Below are 19,136 nucleotides of genomic sequence, written 5' to 3'. Positions count from 1 at the left end.
TAATCTCTTATGGACAGGGTCCTCTCTCCTGTAGAGTGTAAGCTCTAATGTACAGGATCCTCTCTCCTGTAGAGTGTAAGCTCTAATGTACAGGATCCTCTCTCCTGTAGAGTGTAAGCTCTTATGTACAGGGACCTCTCTCCTGTAGAGTGTAAGCTCTTATGTACAGGATCCTCTCTCCTGTAGAGTGTAATTTCTTATGGTCAGAGACCTCTCTCCTGTAGAGTGTAATCTCTTATGTACAGGGACCTCTCTCCTGTAGAGTGTAAGCTCGTATGTACAGGGTCCTCTCTCCTGTAGAGTGTAAGCTCTTGTGGGCAGGGTCCTCTCTCCTGTAGAGTGTAAGCTCTTGTGGGCAGGGTCCTCTCTCCTGTAGAGTGTAATTTCTTATGGTCAGGGACCTCTCTCCTGTAGAGTGTAATTTCTTATGGTCAGGGTCCTCTCTCCTGTAGAGTGTAATCTCTTATGTACAGGGTCCTCTCTCCTGTAGAGTGTAAGCTCTCATGGACAGGGTCCTCTCTCCTGTAGAGTGTAATCTCTTATGGTCAGGGACCTCTCTCCTGTAGAGTGTAATCGCTTATGGACAGGGTCCTCTCTCCTGTAGAGTGTAATCTCTTATGGTCAGGGACCTCTCTCCTGTAGAGTGTAAGCTCTAATGTACAGGATCCTCTCTCCTGTAGAGTGTAAGCTCTTATGTACAGGGACCTCTCTCCTGTAGAGTGTAAGCTCTTATGTACAGGGACCTCTCTCCTGTAGAGTGTAAGCTCTTGTGGGCAGGGTCCTCTCTCCTGTAGAGTGTAAGCTCTTATGTACAGGGTCCTCTCTCCTGTAGAGTGTAAGCTCTTGTAGGCAGGGTCCTCTCTCCTGTAGAGTGTAAGCTCTTGTGGGCAGGGTCCTCTCTCCTGTAGAGTGTAATTTCTTATGGTCAGGGACCTCTCTTCTGTAGAGTGTAATTTCTTATGGTCAGGGTCCTCTCTCCTGTAGAGTATAATCTCTTATGTACAGGGTCCTCTCTCCTGTAGAGTGTAAGCTCTTATGGGCAGGGTCCTCTCTCCTGTAGAGTGTAAGCTCTTATGGGCAGGGTCCTCTCTCCTGTAGAGTGTAATCTCTTATGTACAGGGTCCTCTCTCCTGTACAGTGTAAGCTCTTATGGGCAGGGTCCTCTCTCCTGTAGAGTGTAAACTCTTATGGGCAGGGTCCTCTCTCCTGTAGAGTGTAAGCTCTTATGGGCAGGGTCCTTTCTCCTGTAGAGTGTAAGCTCTTATGTACAGGGTACTCTATCCTGTATAGTGTAAGCTCTTATGTACAGGGTCCTCTCTCCTATAGAGTGTAAGCTCTTATGTACAGGGTCCCCTCTCCTGTAGAGTGTAATCTCTTATGGTCAGGGTCCTCTCTCCTGTAGAGTGTAATCTCTTATGGTCAGGGACCTATCTCCTGTAGAGTGTAAGCTTTTATGGTCAGGGTCCTCTCTCCTGTAGAGTGTAATCTCTTATGGTCAGGGTCCTCTCTCCTGTAGAGTGTAAGCTCTTATGGGCAGGGTCCTCTCTCCTGTAGAGTGTAATCTCTTATGTACAGGGTCAGCTCTCCTGTAGAGTGTAATCTCTTATGGTCAGGGACCTCTCTCCTGTAGAGTGTAATCTCTTATGTACTGGGTCATCTCTCCTGTAGAATGTAACCTCTTATGTACAGGGACCTCTCTCCTGTAGAGTGTAAGCTCTTATGGGCAGGGTCCTCTCTTCTGTAGAGTGTAAGCTCTTATGGGCAGGGACCTCTCTCCTGTAGAGTGCAAGCTCTTATGTAGAGGGTCCTCTCTCCTGTAGAGTATAAGCTTTTATGTACAGGGTCCTCTCTCCTGTAAAGTGTAAGCTCTTATGTACAGGGTCCTCTCTCCTGTATAGTGTAATCTCTTATGGGCAGGGACCTCTCTCCTGTAGAGTGTAAGCTCTTATGTACCGGGTCCTCTCTCCTGTAGAGTGTTATCTCTTATGGTCAGGGTCCTCTCTCCTGTAGAGTGTAATCTCTTATGGTCAGGGTCCTCTCTCCTGTAGAGTGTAATCTCTAATAGTCAGGGACCTCTCTCCTGTTGAGTGTAAGCTCTAATGGTCAGGGACCTCTCTCCTGTAGAGTGTAAGCTCTTATGGGCAGGGTCCTCTCTCCTGTAGAGTGTAATTTCTTATGGTCAGGGTCCTCTCTCCTGTAGAGTGTAATCTCTTATGGACAGGGTCCTCTCTCCTGTAGAGTGTAAGCTCTAATGTACAGGATCCTCTCTCCTGTAGAGTGTAAGCTCTAATGTACAGGATCCTCTCTCCTGTAGAGTGTAAGCTCTTATGTACAGGGACCTCTCTCCTGTAGAGTGAAAGCTCTTATGGGCAGGGTCCTCTCTTCTGTAGAGTGTAAGCTCTTATGGGCAGGGACCTCTCTCCTGTAGAGTGCAAGCTCTTATGTAGAGGGTCCTCTCTCCTGTAGAGTATAAGCTTTTATGTACAGGGTCCTCTCTCCTGTAAAGTGTAAGCTCTTATGTACAGGGTCCTCTCTCCTGTATAGTGTAATCTCTTATGGGCAGGGACCTCTCTCCTGTAGAGTGTAAGCTCTTATGTACCGGGTCCTCTCTCCTGTAGAGTGTTATCTCTTATGGTCAGGGTCCTCTCTCCTGTAGAGTGTAATCTCTTATGGTCAGGGTCCTCTCTCCTGTAGAGTGTAATCTCTAATAGTCAGGGACCTCTCTCCTGTTGAGTGTAAGCTCTAATGGTCAGGGACCTCTCTCCTGTAGAGTGTAAGCTCTTATGGGCAGGGTCCTCTCTCCTGTAGAGTGTAATTTCTTATGGTCAGGGTCCTCTCTCCTGTAGAGTGTAATCTCTTATGGACAGGGTCCTCTCTCCTGTAGAGTGTAAGCTCTAATGTACAGGATCCTCTCTCCTGTAGAGTGTAAGCTCTAATGTACAGGATCCTCTCTCCTGTAGAGTGTAAGCTCTTATGTACAGGGACCTCTCTCCTGTAGAGTGTAAGCTCTTATGTACAGGATCCTCTCTCCTGTAGAGTGTAATTTCTTATGGTCAGGGACCTCTCTCCTGTAGAGTGTAATCTCTTATGTACAGGGACCTCTCTCCTGTAGAGTGTAAGCTCGTATGTACAGGGTCCTCTCTCCTGTAGAGTGTAAGCTCTTGTGGGCAGGGTCCTCTCTCCTGTAGAGTGTAAGCTCTTGTGGGCAGGGTCCTCTCTCCTGTAGAGTGTAATTTCTTATGGTCAGGGACCTCTCTCCTGTAGAGTGTAATTTCTTATGGTCAGGGTCCTCTCTCCTGTAGAGTGTAATCTCTTATGTACAGGGTCCTCTCTCCTGTAGAGTGTAAGCTCTTATGGTCAGGGTCCTCTCGCCTGTAGAGTGTAAGCTCTTATGGGCAGGGTCCTCTCTCCTGTAGAGTGTAAGCTCTTATGGGCAGGGTCCTCTCTCCTGTAGAGTTTAATCTCTTATGGGCAGGGTCCTCTCTCCTGTAGAGTGTAATTTCTTATGGTCAGGGACCTCTCTCCTGTAGAGTGTAATCTCTTATGGTCAGGGACCTCTCTCCTGTACATTTTCAGCTGTTATGGACAAGGACTTCTTTTGTCTCACTGTTTTTTCTTTTGATTTTACTGTTTGTTAATTCCAAAACTGAAATGGGCTGAAGGATATTTTGTTGCTACATAAAATGTATTATCTAAATGGAAAATGCATGGTTGGCTGAAGCTTCTCTCACCAGGGGTAAAATCAGCTGATCGCTGGACTAGATGATTGGGAAATCTGCCTGATCATGTAATATAAAGGGATGGGAAACGCACATAAAACTAGAATGATCTGCAGTGGAGTCAGCAGATTCTTCTTATAGAGCAGCCGTAATGGCCTCCAGAGCCCATAAAAGGGATATTCCACTTCCATAAAATGAAACTTCCTCAATGTTTAATGAAAAATTCTAAAATTCTCTATTATTATGTGTATGAGGTCATTATAGTTTCTGAGATCTTTGCTTGCATTTACCATCAGTATTTACTTCTGACGGATGACAATGTGACGGGGTCATGTAATGATCACATGCGGCTTGTGACATGACAGGTAAGGTTACTGTAAGTGCAAATTAAAGATTGTTTAGACTGCACAAAAACAATATATTTTTTTTTTAAATGAAATCACATGTAATATTTTCCAGTAAGGAACACAATAAGATCGCACATGTTTACTACTACACCCAGTCTACACTGAAATATTTGTCTGCAAATATTTTCGTTAAAGTCCAAAGTGCAGAAACCACAGTGCAGGCCGAAGGTCACGAGAAGCGGCCAATACAGGAGCTAGATATCAGCTGGACACGTGGACAGACCAAAATCTTATTCTAGATGTGCTCAGATATCTCGTCACACTGAGGCTTGGTACAAACCTGTATGGGAAGGCTACAGACTGGTAGTGAAAATTCCCTTTTTGATATTTTTGAATTAAAGGGGTTTTCTGGGACTTTAGCATCCTTAGGCCATCAGTATCAGAGGCGGCTCTCTAATTAGGCAAGTTAGACAGCCGCATAAGGCCTTGCTCTTGTGGGTGCCTCGCTGCAGCCTAACTCACCCCCTAAGAATGTAAAATGAATAGTGATGCATACAATATGCAATTTATATAGTTAATTTTTACTATCACTTGCCTATCTCTTGTATTTATGAGTGTCAGTGAGGGCCTCATGTTGGAGTTTCACCTAAGGCATCACAAAGTCTAGAGCCACCTCTGATCAGTATTAGACGGGTGAGGTCTAACTGCGGACACCGATTGGCCGGTCAAGTGCGCTGTGGTACTCTATCACGCAAAACCTTCTCTTCAATCCAGGCACAGCTTTGCCTAAAGGTTCATATACTTATCCCGACAAAGACATCTAAAGTAGCACTCGAGTTTGAAAAAACTATTTATAATGTTGGCCCCTAGAGATAAGCTAATGCTAGGTTCACATCGACGTCGGGCTCTGCTAAAGGGCTCTCCATCGGCAAGTCCCTCGTAACGACAGGAGTTTCACAGAGGAAATAAATAGTGCATGCACAATTTTTTTCACTCTGCTAAACTCCAGTAAACTACCAAATCCCCGATGGACCCAATTCAAGTCAATGTGATCCGTTGGGACCCGGTGATGACCTGGTGGTGTCAGTTGTGCTCTGACCTGTTTTGGGGCCATTGGGGTAAAAAAAAGCAGAAACAACCAAAAACGTGAATCAACCAGAATGGACCCAGAACCTTATAGTGACTAGGTTGAGGCATGTAACGCTCCTAGGAACTTCCGGATCGGCTAATGTCACAAAATGATCTAAGCAACAGCCATTCGGCTGACAACTATTTGATGTGTATGGGAAGCCTAACATTAAAGGGGTTTTCCCAATCAACACCATTTACCACTTCGCCCACACTGTTCCAAATGCGGGGCAGGACACCGGCACCTAATTGACAGTTCAGGTAAGCGTCCATCCGGCAAAGTCAGCCCAACGCTTGTCTGACCTCCTGGCTCCCGGTGCACACCTCTTAGTGGAGATCAACAGCCACTACCTAAATTATTTGCATAGCACACTTTGCAAGCCCCATTCTGCCCTACGCTACAACCTATGCTATTTCCGTACCACCCTTTGCAAGCCCAATGATGCCCTAAGCTATTAGCATTGGCACGCATGGTTCTTGCAAAGCTCGCTATGTTAGTGACGTAGCGAATTTTACAAGCCAAATTACTCCCCAGAATGGGACTTTTAAAGCTCGCTACGCTACTTACGCCATTTACCTGAAATGTCATGTAACCCAATTTTTCTGAATATATAAATATTTTACATGATATCCCTCTTTATTGTGTGCCATGCTATTAGCCTAGCATGCTTCGACAGCACCACGACACCCTATGCTAATAGTGTAGGGTGACATGGTGATCATCACTATAAAGGGTTAAAGGGGTACTCCAGTGGAAAATATTATTTTTTTTAAAATCAACTGGTGCCAGAAAGTTAAACAGATTTGTAAATTAACAATCTCCATACAAAGGACCTCGGCACTGCTGAGCTCAAGCACCTCGTGTGGATGGACGCTAACACTGGCAGGGATCTCAACACTGTGCTACGGGTCGTGCTCACTGTATATGCACCCAGTCCAAGCGAAAGTCCAGCGTGAAACGGCACCGTTGCCCAGCGAGACACCCCTGCACTACCGTCTGCACTTGATGTAAGAGGATACGAAATAAAGTAAACACTGAAGCATTACAGAGTGGTGAGTACCCTGTGTTTCCTAACTTTGGAAGCAGATTTGTAAATTACTTCTTTAAAAAAAATCTTAATCCGTCCAGTACTTATCAGCTGCTGTACACTACAAAGGAAGTTCTTTTATTTTTTAATTTCCTTTCTCTCTCTGCTGACACCCTTTGTCCATGTCAGGAACTGTCCAGAGCAGGAGAGGTTTTCTATGCGGATTTGCTTGTACTTTGCACAGTTCCTGACATGGACAGAGGTGTCAGCAGAGAACACTGTGGTCAGACAGAAAGGAAATTCAAAAATAAAAGAACTTCCTTTGTAGTATACAGCAGCTCATAAGTACTGGACGGATTAAGATTTTTTTTTAATAGAAGTAATTTACAAATCTGCTTCCAAAGTTAGAAAACACAGGGTACTCACCACTCTGTAATGCTTCAGTGTGTACTTTATTTCGGATCCTCTTACATCAAGTGCAGATACAGCAGCTGATAAGTACTGGAAGGATTCATATTTTTAAATAGAAGTCATTTACAAATTTGTTTAACTTTCTGGCACCAGTTGATTTAAATAAAATAGTTTTTCACCGGAGTACCCCTTTAATATATCTAAATGGTGGCCCTGCAGCTGTTGCAAAACTACAACTCCCAGCATGCCCGGACAGCCGTTGGCTGTCCGGGCATGCTGGAAGTTGTAGTTTTGCAACAGCTGGAGGGGCCGAAGATTGGAAACCACTATTCTAGGTGACAAGGTAAATTGCTTATATTACAGCTGGGTTTTTTATTATATTCTGGCACTTCAAAGTATCATGGTCCCGGCCGAAATGAAAAGGACAAATTTATATCTGAGAACAAGCTACTGTTGAGTTTCTGAGCTGGGGCGGAAATTAATCCAGACAAGCTTTCTTTCTAATGTCCCTGTTCATGCTAGAAGAAACATATTTTCACAGCATGTGTACATACGCGGACACGCACGGCTCCTAAAGTCTCATCTATCACTGAGAGCGCGAATCGGTGGGATGTTAGAAGGTGCAAAATATTATATTTCTCCACTGAAGAGCCCTCCTGATCATGAGTGCTATAGTAGTGCGAGTGATAATAAAGGAGGTATTCATGTAGGGCCTGGCGCACGACCACACTGATCCCGAAGTGACAACACGCCATAGAGTAACACGGCCCCCGGGCTATCAATACACCTAGAAATAATATATGGAAGCGATACAGAGGTTATAAAAACTTTGTACAGTGCCTGTGACTGACTTATGGGGAAAGGTGGGGTGGGGGGGGGGGGGTATCACAATGCAGTTAATGGTATTAGCCAGGTGTCTTTACAGATTGCAATCTTTTTGGGCAAGATTTGCCTTTCAAGTCTACCATGTCTGCAAAAGGATCTCATGAACATGCGAGTGCCGCCATATGGTGCTCAGTGTGATGCTCTATTCAGAATATTGCTCTCTAAGGCTGGGTTCACACCACGTTTTTCAAATACGGTTACCGTATACGGTTTTCCGCTAAAAAACGTATGGCAAAAACCGTATGCAACCTTATACAACCGTATGACTCCAAATTAAAACGTATACGGTTTTCCCCGTACGGTTCTATCCGTTTGCATCAGTTTTTGCCAACGGTTTTGCTATTTTGTTGGAATTAGTTTTCCAGCAATTTAATAAAGTTACTATTGTTCTATTGAAATTCCAATCTGCGCATGTGTCAACTCCAAAAACGGATTAGCAAAACCGTGTGCAACCGTATTCTGAAATTCTGTGTACGGTTCTCATAGACAACAATGTTAAAAGAACCGCATACGGTTCGCATACGGTTTTCCAACCGGAGGCAAAAACGTGGTCGACAGCGTTTTTGCCTACGGTTGAAAAATCGGCAAAACCGTATCCGAGGCAAAACGGATGCAACCGTACACAACATTTGGAATACGGTTTACAATGCATTCTCTATGGATACGGTTTCGGATACGGTCGTATACGTTTTTTTGCGGAAAACCGTATACGGTTATCGTATTTGAAAAACGTGGTGTGAACCCAGCCTAATAGGGTAAATTTTAAGAAAAAATAAATAAATCTCTGTACATCTCTATTTAGCAGTCGTCTCCAAATACAGATCTCCAGCTGTTGCAAAACTACAACTCCAAGCATTGCTGTCTGGGCATAAACCATATTCAAGCAAAAATGTGCAGATTTTTGAATAACAAGGCAAAAAATAATTAATAAATAAATAAATAAAGTGACTTTTTGACCCGTTGCGCGAAAGTTTGCAGCTTTTTACCACAAAAAAAAGTGTAAAACCAATAAAAAATTCCCCCGTTAATGTTGGGTTCGTCCAGAGAATACCGCTGATTACTGTGTTCACTTTCTTATGGAAGCATACGACTTTGATATGGACAGAGAGAAAAAATGGAATTGACCACTAAATATGCATATTAAAGGGGGCACTAGAATTTTTTATTTGTTGCACATCTTGGCAAAACATTAAAGGACATCTGTAGTGCAATAAACTTATGCCCTATCTGAAGTTTAGGGGATAAGTTATGGATCACGGGGGGGTCCGAGCGCTGGGGCCCCCCCCGGGATCTCGTGGACGGGGCTGCGGCAGTATGCTGGAAAGGGGGCGTTCAATCCCCGCATGACGCGGTGGCCAACACGCCCCCCTCCATGTGCCCCATAGAGATACATGGAAGGGGGCGTGTCTGCCGCAGCTTTCTGCTGGGGACGAAACTGCACTTCCTGCAGACTGCCGCGGCCCCGTCCAGCAGATCCCGGGGGGCCCCAGTGCTCGGACCCCCCGCGATCTATAACTTATCCACTATCCTTTGTATAGGGGATAAGTTATGTTGCGCTGGAATACTCCTTTAACCTTTCTAATATTCTTCATAATGAAATGTATATCAATTTTATAGAAATCATGGCTTATAAAAAAAAAGACCACTTGTCCCCATACCGTCCAGAACAATATCTTTGTCTCAGCTGAAGTACAAGCAGGGACAGAGTGCAGTAAGTGAGGGCAGGACTAGCACTCCTACATGCTCACTCCTGTCCTATCAGACTGCAGCATGAAAACAGAGAGGAGGGGGTTACAGAGCTGCCTGCAGTGGTTGGATGAAGAGACCCAGCACAGCACAGCAGACTCAGGGAGAAAGTGAATGCACGGTGAGTGAAGCCGGGCTCAGTGCTAGCCTCGGACACGTCCCTTCCTGAGCCGTGAATTTCAGAATGAGTGAGCAGCAGAACAGAGCCAAATACGGAAGCTAGACACATACAATAGACATGTAAAGCAACTGCCTGACCTAGTAAGTAACATATAGAAGATTTATTTTTTCTCTGTGATATGACAGGTTATCTTAAAGCCTAAAGGGAGGCTATCTGCCCGTAATGGGACACAACGCTTCGCACTTACTGTTTAAAGGGGTACTCTGCCACACATCTTATTCCCTATCCAAAGGAGATGGGATAAAATGTTATATCGCGGGGGTCCCACCGCTAGGGACCCCCGTAATATCTGGGCCGGCAGCTGTGGCGTCCGAAACACGGAAGCTTGCAGCTTCCGCATTCGTGATGTCACGCCACGCCCCCCTCCATTCATGTCTACGGGACCGGGCGTGACGGCTAGTACAGCGCCATCACACCTCCTCCCATAGACTTGAATGGAGGGGGTGTGGCGTCCTGCATCGCCAGTCATCGGGCATGGAGCAGAGTTCGCGGAGATGTGTGCGGTGGAGTACCCCTTTAAATCACACCAGTGATTCATTGACTGATCAAAATAGCAGATCCCTACTGAAATGATTTTCCAGTGTGTTCCTGCAGTCTGTATTCATATGGTAAGGACTCTCCGTACTGACAGTACATGCGGCAGACAGTCCATTCCCATTGAGGCTTAAATTAGAAACGAACGGTACAAGGATACAGACAGCGATCACATGTGGTTTCTGCATTATCGTCATTTTGGCCCTGGCTCCCCCAATTATATCATGGACCCCAGCCATTCTCCGAAATGGGGCGACCTCTATATAAAAAATGATGCAAGAAAACAAGACCTGGATAGATTTGCTTTATTACATTCTCTTCATATTTTCGCTCTTTGTTTGTTTCCACTTGGGACGTCATGGAAAAATGACACCAGACGAGGTTCCTCCCGGGTTTACAGCCTCTGTTCTATGACACTGCAGCGTCTTAACATTCGTCTGGTCCCCGTCCTGATCCCCTCGCTGTGACCTCCCGTTTCTTTCTCAGAGATTTGCAATTTCCTGTAGGATCTTCAGTTTTATTTTCGGACACTTCTTCTCTGTCCACAATGGCTCCTTCATGTGCAGAGTCCCCTGGGGATGGTGGTGGGGGGGGAGAGCATGATCTGGCTTAATCTATCAGTTGCGCTTAATCTGAAGTTTCCATTAATCTTGATTACTGTCCCGGTGGTCATATTGCTTATTAAACCAGCGCAACAGACGTGTAATTGTTCGGTTACATAGTGGTCGGAATATGTGAAGTTATGGAGATTGCAGGAATTTTGGACAAGCAATTTTATCGGTAAAATTGTGCAACTATTTGCCACCATATTTAGGCCACTGGTTCCCAACCAGTCTACCTCCAGCTGATGCAAAACTACAACTCCCAGCATCCCCGGACAGCCGTTGGCTGTCCGGGGATGCTGGGAGTTGTGGTTTTGCCACAGCTGGAGGCACTCTTGTTAGGAAACACTGGGTTAGGCAATACCTATTGATTTGTCCTCTAGACACCCTCATGTTATAGGGGTTATCCAGGAATCGAAAAACAGAGATAATTTCTCTCAAAAACCGCTCACTGTCTGTCTCCAGGTTGGGTGTGGTATTAAAACTTGGCTCCATTCACTTCAATAGAACTGAGCTGCGGAACCACACCCAACCTGGAGAGACGGGAAGCGTTTTTTTTTTTTTTTACAGAAACTGGCTCCATTTTTCGATTCCTGGATAACCCCCTTAAGTCAGATGAGAGAGGACTAATGTAAAGAACTATCTATTTCATGTTCACCCATTTATTTAATGGGGCGTTTTGTGTGCCCAGATTGAACCTTTGGAACCTGTAGTGATCAGATAAGAAGAAACTTCAACTTCAGAAGTGATCGTTCAGTCTTGGGTGAGTAAAGAACAATGCAACAACGGAAGAGGCTGAGTGTAGTATATATGCTCCTTAAAGGGGTACTCCGCCCCTAGACATCTTATCCCCTATCGAAAGGATAGGGGATAAGATGTCAGATCTCGGCTGCAGCACCCACCTGTTGCGGCTTCCGGCAGCGCTGGAGGCTCTCATCCTAACGCCTCACGACCATGGTGACGGGAGATCTTGACGTCATGCCCCGCCCCCGTGTGACATCATGCCCTGCCCCTCAATGCAAGTCTAATGGAGGGGGCATGACAGCCATCACGCCCCCTCCCATAGACTTGCATTGAAGGGCGGGGTCGTGACGTCACCGTCGTCGGGAGCCGAAGCCTCCAGTGTTTCCAGAAGCCGCAATAGGTGGTTGCTGCAGCCGAGATCCCAGGGGTCCCCAGCGGTGGGACCCCCGCGATCTGACATCTTATCCCCTATCCTTTGGATAGGGGATAAGACGTCTAGGGGCGGAGTACTACTTTAAAGAGGACCTGTAACCAACCCCCCAAAAAATTAGTACATCTATAAAATAATTCAGAGGCACTCAGCAGGAACATAGAAGACTCTTTCTTTATTTATCGGTTAGCGTAACATCACAAGTGCTGGATTCAAATTTGGATGCCACAAACGAGGTTACAGCCGTTTCACGCCCCCTCTTATGCTTTGTAAGACTGGAAGGGGCATGAAACAGCTGTAACCTCATTTGTGGCATCCAAGTTTTAATCCAGCATTTGTGATGTTACACTAACTGATAAATAATGAGTGTTCTATGTTCCTGGTGAGAACATCCAGATGATCTTTATTCTGCTATTTTTGCTATCGGTACAAGGATAAAGCACCTCTTCAACTTTACACCTATCCCACCTAGGTCCATGTGGCCTAGTGATTACCGGGTGCAGTAGATGAAGTGCGGGAGGTTGCAGTGATTGTGCCAACCACTGTATCTATTTTCCCTACAAAAAATGAGATTGCATTATTATTTAATATCTAATGATGTCTTGATCACACACCTTTTTTACAGCTTCCTAATAAACCATTCCTGAGATATGAAGGTTTATAGCTTGTCTAACAATTCAGGGAATCAGTCAGATGGGCGAGAACTTAATTTAAAAAAGGGAGTGATTACCAGGTGATGGGCGGGATTATACAGTCAGGGGGTGTGAATGTTGTACATGGAGGGGCGTGTATGCCTAATACACCCCCCCCCCCCCCCCCCCGACTGTATAATCCCCCCCAATCACCTGATCACTTCTATTATTAAAATTAAGTTCACACCCATCTGACTGATTTCCTGAACTGTCAGACAAACTATAAACCTTCATATCTGAGAAATAGAAGGGCAAATCATGAAACAAAAAAAAAAAAAAGATGTGTTATCAGGGCGCCCTAAATTAATGACAGTTAAATCTAAATTTTTGGGGCTGTCCACAGGTCCTCTTTAAGTAGGCCATACACATAAGATAAATGTTGGCTGATGATCTAGTATGTATCTGAACGTCTTGTATGCCCATGTATACTATTGGGAAGAAACAAATTGATCGAGTAGGATCAATTTGAGTCCGCCAAATGAGTCTTCAGCTACCAGCTATTTCATATGTAGCTGATCTTGTGCTAGACCAGAGGTCTCAAACTGTGGCCCTTTAGACGTTTTAAAACTTCAACTTACAGCATGCCCAGACAGCCATTGGCTGCAGCCAACAGCTATCCGGGCATAGGGACGCCTGGTTTATTACCAAAGCTGAAACCGACTAGTTTTTGTCTGGTTATTTTGGCGCAGAGTGTCTGAGACATGTCTGTGCCAGTGTGCGCCTGGAAAATCTGTCAAACCCGACATTGCACTGTGAAAAGCCAAAAGGGGCGGGATCTGTCGCAAAGGGGGCGTGACTGATGCAAAAGGGGCGTGGTTTCACAACCTGACCGATTTACTATTGAATTCACAGAAAATCCTGTGGGTAAATGGCAGGAAATATCGACCTAGAAAAGCTGGTCAGAAAATGTTCTCGACTTTTCCCAATAGTCAATAGAGAGGAATCCTGCAAGTCTGAAACAACTTTTCCCACTAGTAAAAACCCGACACCTCTTAGTAAATGAGGCCCAATCAGTATGTTTGTTCAATCTGCTCACCTGGAGTGTAACGAAATGCGCATAAAACCCACACAACTGGGGTAGTAGTGCCAGGTGATAAAACAGGTAAAGACTAGTGATGAGCGGCATAGACCATATTTGAATTCGCAATATTTGGTGAATATATGGACAAATATTCGACCTATATTTTCAAAATTTGCATATTTGCTATGTTCGTTCTCTTTTTTTCCAATGCGAAAATTCGTAATGAAATTTGCATAGTGCGCATGCGCGATTATATCTTTCACCTAAAAAAGAAGGGTGGAATCAGTGTCCTCTGGAGGTGCCGATTTAGTGAATATTTGCATATTGGAAAAAAAATAATTATTCGTCATTACGCATATGTTTGAATAAAAGAATGGACACATTCTACATTATTAATGCACTTCTTGAGTTTCTTCCTCTATCCCGGGTCACTGCCTACGTGTTCACATGTTCTTCAGTCAAGATTCGTTTTAATTATATATAATTTTTATTATTATTTTTTGTATTATATATTGTTTCTTCCTGCTATTCACAATGGTAATTTTTTTTTCATGTAATTTAATCTGACTGATCAACATTTATATTCCTCTCTTCTATTAATATAATTTCTGATACATCATCATGGTTCAAACTGTTATTTCCATAGTGCAATAGCGTAATTCCGCAATACACTCACATATGTAAATCATGAGTGTGAGTGTTTTCAGGATATGCGGTATTTTTATTTTTGTTATTAATATGGAAGATAGATTTCTGTGACATAAAAAGGATACTGACATCTTTCTTCCTTTTAATATATTTAACATGTTTTTGTAATAAAGATACTGCTTTGTTTATGTATTTTTTAACACTGTTTTCATGTAAAACATTTATATTTGGTAAATTATATATCATTTTATAGATATTCCTATCAATGTTCTATATGCTTTGCAGTGGCGGTTGCTACTAGTTTCTACATGTGGGCAGGTTATACCTGGATTTGTAGGTGTGGTTCATGACGTCGTGTCCACCTATGATTGCAGGTGTGCCGTTGCGTCATGTCCGCCCACCCACATGTATATAAATTGGTCTTTCTTGTACTATCTGTTGTGTATGACTAAGGCCTTGTTGTAAGGCCGAAACGCGTCACTGTACCTTGTGTTCCTGTTATGACCATCTGGTGAAATAAATATCATCCTCTGAGTTATTGGACGCTGGACTCCTTTCTTCTCTTGCTGTCATTACGCATGCCGATATTCGTGGTAAAAAATTGCATTTCGAATATTCGCTCTCAACACTAGTAGAGACCCAAAAAATAAATAAAAAACTCGCTCTTTCGGTGCTGCCTCTCCCTTGGAATCACACAGACGATTGGAGTGATCGAAGAGAAATTCTTATTTACCAATTACGCGTTTCAGGTTGAGTACCCTTCATCAGATTGGTACCAACCTGATGAAGGGTACTCAACCTGAAACGAGTAATTGGTAAATTAAAATTTCTTGACCATTACGCCAATCATCAGTATGATTCATAATGAATACCGAAATTTTTTTCCTGCACGATATGCATTTCTGCCCATACCACAATACCGGTTGGGCCCCTCGAATGAGTGTATTATCCACCGCAGCATGCTGTCCCCACATCGGGGAACTAATCATATGTGACCCGCGAGTTCTGCTTTTCTCCCCCCAATGAATTTTCAGCTGCGCTGTCCCCACATCATGTCACCCGCAAGCGCTCCTCTGCTCATCTTCCTATGAGTTGCAGGCTGCCGGCAATAGAAATCTGTACTGTACTACAAATAACGTTGCCCGGGCTGCAAAAATAAACTTTAACTCACCTTCCGACGTTCCCCATTACCAGCCTCACGGTCCCTTCGCTGCAGTCCTGGGGATGGGAACGTCACAGAGCCGTTAGCCTATCACCGGCCGCAGCGATGTCCCGCCTCTGCCGCTGATAGGCTGAGCCCACTGTCATGTAAGGAGCAGGCCGGCTTCATACATGACAGTGCGCTCAGCCTATTACCGGCGGCAGCAATGTCCCACCCCGGACGATGATAGGCTGGCGGCTCTGTGACTTTCCCGTCCCAAGTAAACAGCAAGAGGACCGCAGCGCAGGACAGTGAAGACGGTACCAGAGCCCTGGAAACGTTATTTGTAGTACAGTACAGATTTCTAGCGCCGGCGGCCCGCAACTCATAGGAGGATAAGCAGAGGAGCGCTTGCGGTGACATGATGTGGGGACAGCGCAGCTGATAATTCATTGGGGGGGGGGGGGGGTTGGAAGAGAAGCGGCGCCCAGGACACATGGGGGGGGGAATACCGTTAAATACTGTGGAACCGCCATCACTTACAAAAATACTGTGATACACGTTTTTGCTCATACCGCCCAGCTCTAGCATCTACCAGTGTACTATAGAAATCCATATGAACATGAGAAGATCATACATGGTCCATTTACATGTTCTTCGGTCTTCTTCCCAAACTACGACCCAGCTCTGCAAGGAAGACATGGTTTAGTGCTGTCCTATCGATCACCCGGCTGGCCTAAAGTCTTGTAAGGCGTTTTGCCCATCAGATTATCATAGCTTGCAAGACAGGACACCAATAGATGTGAACACAAGAAAGAAAATCGCTGGCAGACATCAAGGAGCGCAATTAATTTTCCTCATTAGAATAAATCTGGCTGCACATGCCGTTTGATCCGACCCTTGTTTGCCGCTTATCTCAGGCTGGCAACAGAACACAAAGCAGGCCCAGGCATTATGGATGGGACTTCTGGCGCTGTAAATGCTGACCTCTTCTACTGGCCTTGGTACAATCAGTTACTCAGTGTTTTTCAATGCTTAATCGGGAATGGAGCTGGCAAGACACGGCCTGTTGCTGCTTTGCAAAGGGACGAAGTTTAATAAAAAAATAATAATTTTTATGTTAGTAAAATATTTACATACCAGGCCTTTTATTTATTGGAAGGCTCAGGCTTTGTTCGGAGGATCTGCTCCCCACACCCTGATGTATGATTATTTACAGCATAATAAACCGCTCATTGTTTAGGTAAATGCGACTTATAATTTTGCCTGGTTGGCAGCGGCCCAACATGCAATTAGGAAACCGGAGCCGCTCGGAGAATTCTTTAGTTTCAGCATTCTTTGATACTGCTCTTTTGCAGAACACTCATCTACATTGTTCTGTCCTGTTTCCCCATGACTCACCCCTGAAGTGCGGTATGATGGGAGTTTCAGATCCGTCTGCAAGCTTGTTTAAATTGAGCATATCGGGCTTAACAAAAAAAAAAAAAAATAATAAATAAATAAATAAATAAATAAAAAAAGGACCACGGTTAAATTAGAGTACAATATCTGGATCACAAAGACAAGCTGCACCAAGTCAGACACAGTGGCCCTGAGAAACCCAGTAAGGTCTCCTCTATTTTTAGGATTGTTGGGGGATAATACATACTGGTTTAAAGGGGTACTCCACTGGCCAGCGTTCGGAAGTAAATGTAGTGAATCGGCCACACCTCTCATGACATCATAGCTATGCCCCCTCAATGCAAGTCTATGGGAGGGGGCGTGATGACCGTGACGCCCCCTCCCATAGACTTGCATTGAGGGGGTGTGGCCGTGGTGTCATGAGGGGGCGTGGCCGACCCCTGCAGCGCAAAACAGCAGTCGGAAAATTTACTTCCATACACTGGCCAGTGGAGTACCCCTTTAAATGGTCAAAATGTTGGTACAAAAAGCATGAATTGGGTTGTAGGAGACAAAAAGGCTGCAATAGTGACGCTCATGTCCATTGGCTGCGCCTAGTATTGCAGTGCAGTGGAGGTTATCGTGTGTACACAAATTATTATAAGATTTGTCAGCTGTCGTAATAGGCCATCAATTGTTAATGGGCGGGAGCTGAGCTGCAGTAACCAGTCATGGCCACTACGCAGTTAACAGAGCCAAATGCTTCCGTCCCCATTCACCACCTAGATCCAGCAGCGGCCCTGCTGAACTGAGGATAGGCCATCACTAATTTATGGCCAGAAAAAGAAACTTTAAAGGGGTACTCCAGTGGAAAACATTTTCTTTTAAATCAACTGGTGCCAGAAAGTTAAACAGATTTGTAAATTATTTCTATTTAAAAATCTTAATCCTTCCAGTACTTATCAGCTGATAATTACTATACTATACTACAGAGGAATTTCTTTTATTTTTATTTCCTTTCTGTCTGACCACAGTGCTCTCTGCTGACACCTCTGTCCATTTTAGGTACTGTCCAGAGTAGAAGGAAATCCCCATAGCAAACCTCTCCTGCTCTGGAAAGTTCTTGACATTAACAGAGGTGTCAGCAGAGAGCACTGTGGTCAGAAAGAAAGGAAATTCAAAAAGAAAAGAACTTCCTGTTTAGTATACAACAGCTGATAAGTACTGGAAGGATTGGAATTTTTTAATAGAAGTAATTTACAAATCTGTTTAACTTTCTGGCACCAGTTGATTAAAATAAAAAAATAAAAATGTTTTCCAGTGGAGTACCCCTTTAATGGTAGAGCCACATGCTACGGAAAATACTTGCAGCATCCTCCTATAGATTTCAAAGGGATTCTGCTGCTTAGTCCAGATGTCGGAAGTTCGGTAGCGGAACTTCCGTCAAGGATTCCACCTGAAGAATAAAACATGTTTATTCTCTTGGTAGAATCTGTTTGAATTACAATAGTAGATTGTAGTTGTGCAACAGCTGGAGGCGCACTGGTTGGGGAACACTGATCTAGGATGATAACATTATGGTACCTCGTGTAGAGGAGAAGGTTTGTATAGGGACCGAGTCCCAATTGAAGCCCCTGTAGGTCCATTAACTGAACCACTACTGATCTTCAACACTACAAAAACATTCTAGATTGTCACCAATAAAAAACACTCAATGCTGAATGCCTACAGTCAAAACATATAAGGGAAAACCCCCAGCCGGCAGCGAGCTGTCACTGTGATCTCACATTAGCTGGCGCGGTCTTTGATGCTATCGCTAGGGAATGTACAGGCTGAAAGCGAAAAACATTTAATGCATTGCGTTATATATTTACATATGTGGGTTGATTGAAGATTAACTCCTTCATTACCTATTAAGTCCAAATACAGTGGTCCCTCAACATACGATGGTAATCCGTTCCAAACGGACCATCCTTTGTTGAAACCATCGCATGTTGAGGGATCCGTGCAATGTAAAGTATAGGACAGTGGTCTACAACCTGCGGACATCCAGATGTTGCAAAACTACAACACCCAGCATGCCCGGACAGCCGTTGGCTGTCCGGGCATGCTGGGTGTTGTAGTTTTGCAACATCTGGAGGTCCGCAGGTTGTAGACCACTGTTAGAGGAAGTTGTACTCACCTGTCCCCGCCGCTCCGGACCGTCACCGCTGCCCGGGATGTCACCGTCCATCGCTGTCGCCGTGTCCCTGACGCTCCGGCAAGGCCTCTGCTTCCCCGGCAACCGCGCTCTCCGTCCCCGCCATCACGTCACTACGCACGCCGCTCCTATTGGATGACGGGAAGGCGTGCGCAGCGACGTGATGACGACGAGAGAGAGCGCCGACGATGCAGAGGATCCCGAAGAGGACACGCCGGAGCCCCGAGGACAGGTAAGTGATCATCACCGGAGCTCACGGGGCACCGTAAACGGCTATCCGGAGGTCTGTGCAGCCGGAT

General features: G+C 44.8%; 1 protein-coding gene across 3 annotated transcripts in view; it reads right to left on the bottom strand.

The window, feature by feature from the left end:
• Positions 1-19,136, bottom strand: part of THADA (THADA armadillo repeat containing) — a 706,980-nt gene that overhangs the window by 35,852 nt on the left and 651,992 nt on the right. Inside the window, exon 37 of one of the 3 annotated variants that reach the window (XM_056568135.1) lies at positions 10,331-10,551. The exons of the other annotated variants lie outside the window; for them this stretch is intronic. Coding sequence (XP_056424110.1) covers positions 10,406-10,551 — 146 coding nt within the window. The 3' untranslated portion in view covers positions 10,331-10,405. Of the gene's footprint in view, positions 1-10,330; positions 10,552-19,136 lie in introns of those variants that run through there. 3 annotated transcript variants of the gene reach the window in all.

This window comes from Hyla sarda, chromosome 3 (assembly GCF_029499605.1).
Source record: "Hyla sarda isolate aHylSar1 chromosome 3, aHylSar1.hap1, whole genome shotgun sequence".
NCBI classification, from domain to species: Eukaryota; Metazoa; Chordata; class Amphibia; order Anura; family Hylidae; genus Hyla; species Hyla sarda.
The sequence above is the reverse complement of the archived record's forward strand: the minus strand, read 5'-3'. Positions and strand labels throughout refer to the sequence as shown.